Source organism: Guillardia theta, assembly GCF_000315625.1.
Source record: "Guillardia theta CCMP2712 unplaced genomic scaffold GUITHscaffold_154, whole genome shotgun sequence".
Classification (NCBI taxonomy): Eukaryota; class Cryptophyceae; order Pyrenomonadales; family Geminigeraceae; genus Guillardia; species Guillardia theta.
The window spans coordinates 38,935-41,724 of record NW_005434520.1 but is presented as its reverse complement, the minus strand read 5'-3'; the positions used below and the strand labels follow the sequence as shown (position 1 = coordinate 41,724).

Here is a 2,790-nt window from a genome sequence, read left to right as displayed (position 1 = left end):
GTGTGCTGGATCAAACAGGGGAGGGAAACTCGCGCTTCCTCGTAACTCCTCTTCTCCCCTCTCCTCCTCCCCTCCCTCCCTCTCTTTCTTCCCCTCCTCCTCTCCCTCGTCCACATTCTCCTGCACCTGTAGGCATTCCCTCAACTTTCCTCGCAGCACAATCCGAAAGGTCTGCTGCGGATCGGCACATTCGCTCGTGCTCGTGGCCGCCAACAGTAAGCTACTGCTGTACGGGGCGGGAGACAACACCTGTGGGCAGCTGGGGATGACGGAGGAGGAGGAGAAGGAGCTTTGTACAGAGCAGGACGAGGACGAGGACGAGGACGTCGAGGACGAGGACGAGGACGTACCAGTAGGCAATCCGAAATTGCTGAGCAGGATCAGGAAGAGGAGCAGAGGGCTTGTGCTGATCAAGAGCTTGTCGGATCGAGCTTGGTCCCACATGTCATGCGGCTCACGTCACAGCGCAATGGTCGACGCTGAAGGGGGGCTGTTTCTCTTTGGGGACAACTCGCACGGGCAGCTCGGGATCAAGGAGGAGGAGGGGAGGAGGAGGAGAGGGGTCAGAACAGGAGGAGGAGAGCTCGTTCCTTCACTCGATGGTCTACTGGAAAGGGCGAGGACGTGAAGGATGTGGCGTGTGGACCTGCTCAGACGTTTGTGGTGATGGCGAGAGGAGGAGACATCTTTGCATTTGGAGACAACAGGAGAGGACAGCTGGGCATTGGTAGCCTCGAGAGCAAAGTTGCATTTCCTCACAGGGTCATTCTACCTTCCTCCTCCTCCTCCTCCTCCTCCTCCTCCTCCTCCTCCTCCTCCTCCTCCTCCTCCTCCTCCTCCTCCATCCTCAAGATAGCTTGCGGGAAGGAGCATACAATCTTCCTCCTCGCAAACGGTTCCATGTTCACATGCGGTTCTAATGACGATGGGCAACTTGGGTTAGGATACTCGGGAGCGGCTCGAGCAAGGAAGGAGGAGGAGGCAGGAAGGGATGCGGGGAGAGAGGAGGAGGCAGCTGATACTTCCGACCCTCGGAGGATAGGCAGGACCGTCACAGTGCCCACCCTCATCCCCCTAGCGCACAGAGTTGCTGATGTGGCATGTGGCTGGCGACATGCGGCAGCGATCACTGCAGGCGGAAGCCTCCTAACGTGGGGCAGCAACAGCCACGGCCAGCTGGGCATGGGCGACAGGAGGAGGCGGTTGGCTCCTGCCCGGGTTGTCTGCGCAAGGAGCATGAGGTTCTTGCAGGTTGCATGCGGCAGTATGCACACGGTGGCCCTTGCGGAGGACGGGAGCTTGCTGTGCTTCGGGAGGAACGACAAGGGGCAGCTCTTGCTAGGTGCTCATAGCAGCGACGTGCTCGTTCCTCGCCCCCTGACGCTTCAGAGCTCGGTGAAGCTGCTGTGCTACCAGTTAGCGTGCGGGGAGGATGCTAGCTTCGCTTTCTTTCGCAGCACCAACTTACTTGCTACCAACGGCACAAGGGCGGCCCAGGAGATCAGGCTGAAGTTCGGCTCGGGGGAGGAGAAGGAGGAGGAGAAGGAGGAGGAGAAGGAGGAGGCGGCGGCGACTTCAGACCATGGCAACGTCGGGCGAGAGGAGGAGGGGGAAGGGGATGACGGTGTCGAGTTCAAGGATGGACGGAAGCGGATTAACGCGCTGTGGCCGGTGGAGGAGGACGTGAGGAGGGAGGACGTGAAGCTGAACGTGACGGTGAGGAGGATGAGACTGGAGGTCAGCGGGAAAGTCCTCTTCGACCAGCTCCTCTACAGCAGTGTCGCTCCTTCCGAATGCTACTGGCAGTTCGAAGAGAGCGAGCGGGGAGGAGGAGCGATTCAGCGTGTCCTGCTGGTCAGTTTGAGGAAGCTGGTTGTCGCTCCCTGGCGAAGCTTGTCCAAGGAAGATGAGCAGCAGGAGAGGAGGTCGGTAGGGGGAGGGGGGAAGGAGCAGCAGGAGCAGGAGCAGGAGATGTCGTATGAGGACAGTGAGTGGCAAACCACGCCATGCCGCCTGGACAAGATTGCAACTGATGAGAGTTTGAGGGGAGAAATTGGACATGCTGAGCAGCGGCGGCAGCTCGTAGATGAACTAGAGGAGCTAGAGGAACTGAAAGAGGAAGAGGAGGAGGAGGAGGAGGAGGAGGAGGAGGAGGATTCGAGATGGCAGCAGCAGCAGCAGCACAATTTGGAGGAACTGGAGCGACTGGCAAACTATGGAGACGAGCATGATGTGAAAGATTTCGAAGATTATGAGGAATTGGATTGGAACCAGCAACTTCATCTGTATGAGCAGCAGCAGCAGCAGCAGCAGCAGCAGCAGCAGCAGCAGCAGCAAGGCACAAGAGTTCAAGTGGTGGAGAAGACAGCGAGGAGGAGGGAGGATATGCTGCTACGACAGAAGAGGTTCGGATACAGGATGATAATCCGACGACCTCCCATCCCAGCTGTGCTGGGGCTGGAGCACGATGAGGCCGACACGGGACAGTCACAGCAGACAGTAGGAGGAGCGAGCGCGAGGGTGGCGGAAGGAGGAGCTGGAGTTGTGGAAAGAGGAGGAGGAGGAGGAGGAGGAGAAGGGGCAGCAGCAGCAGCAGCAGCAGCAGCAGCAGCAGCAGCAGCAGCAGCAGAAAGACTTGGAGGACGAAGAGGAAGAGCATGTTCGGAAACGATCAGGCTGGAGGAAGTTTTCAACGTGTCATCATGCGATTCTATTGCCATCTCTCCGACTTCTCCGTTTGCTCCTTGTCCCCCCAAGAAGAACGCGTGAGCAAGAGGAGGAGGAGGAGGA

General features: G+C 58.7%; 1 protein-coding gene across 1 annotated transcript; it reads left to right on the top strand.

Annotated features, from left to right (window-relative positions):
- Nucleotides 1-624: 624 nt before the first annotated feature.
- GUITHDRAFT_44265 (hypothetical protein) lies at nucleotides 625-1,335 on the top strand (the record flags this gene model as incomplete). The annotated part of the gene is made up of 2 exons (XM_005821046.1): nucleotides 625-938; nucleotides 1,038-1,335. Coding segments are annotated over 2 exons (612 nt in total), but the record flags the coding sequence as incomplete, so codon positions are not given.
- Between the last annotated feature and the right edge of the window lie 1,455 nt (nucleotides 1,336-2,790).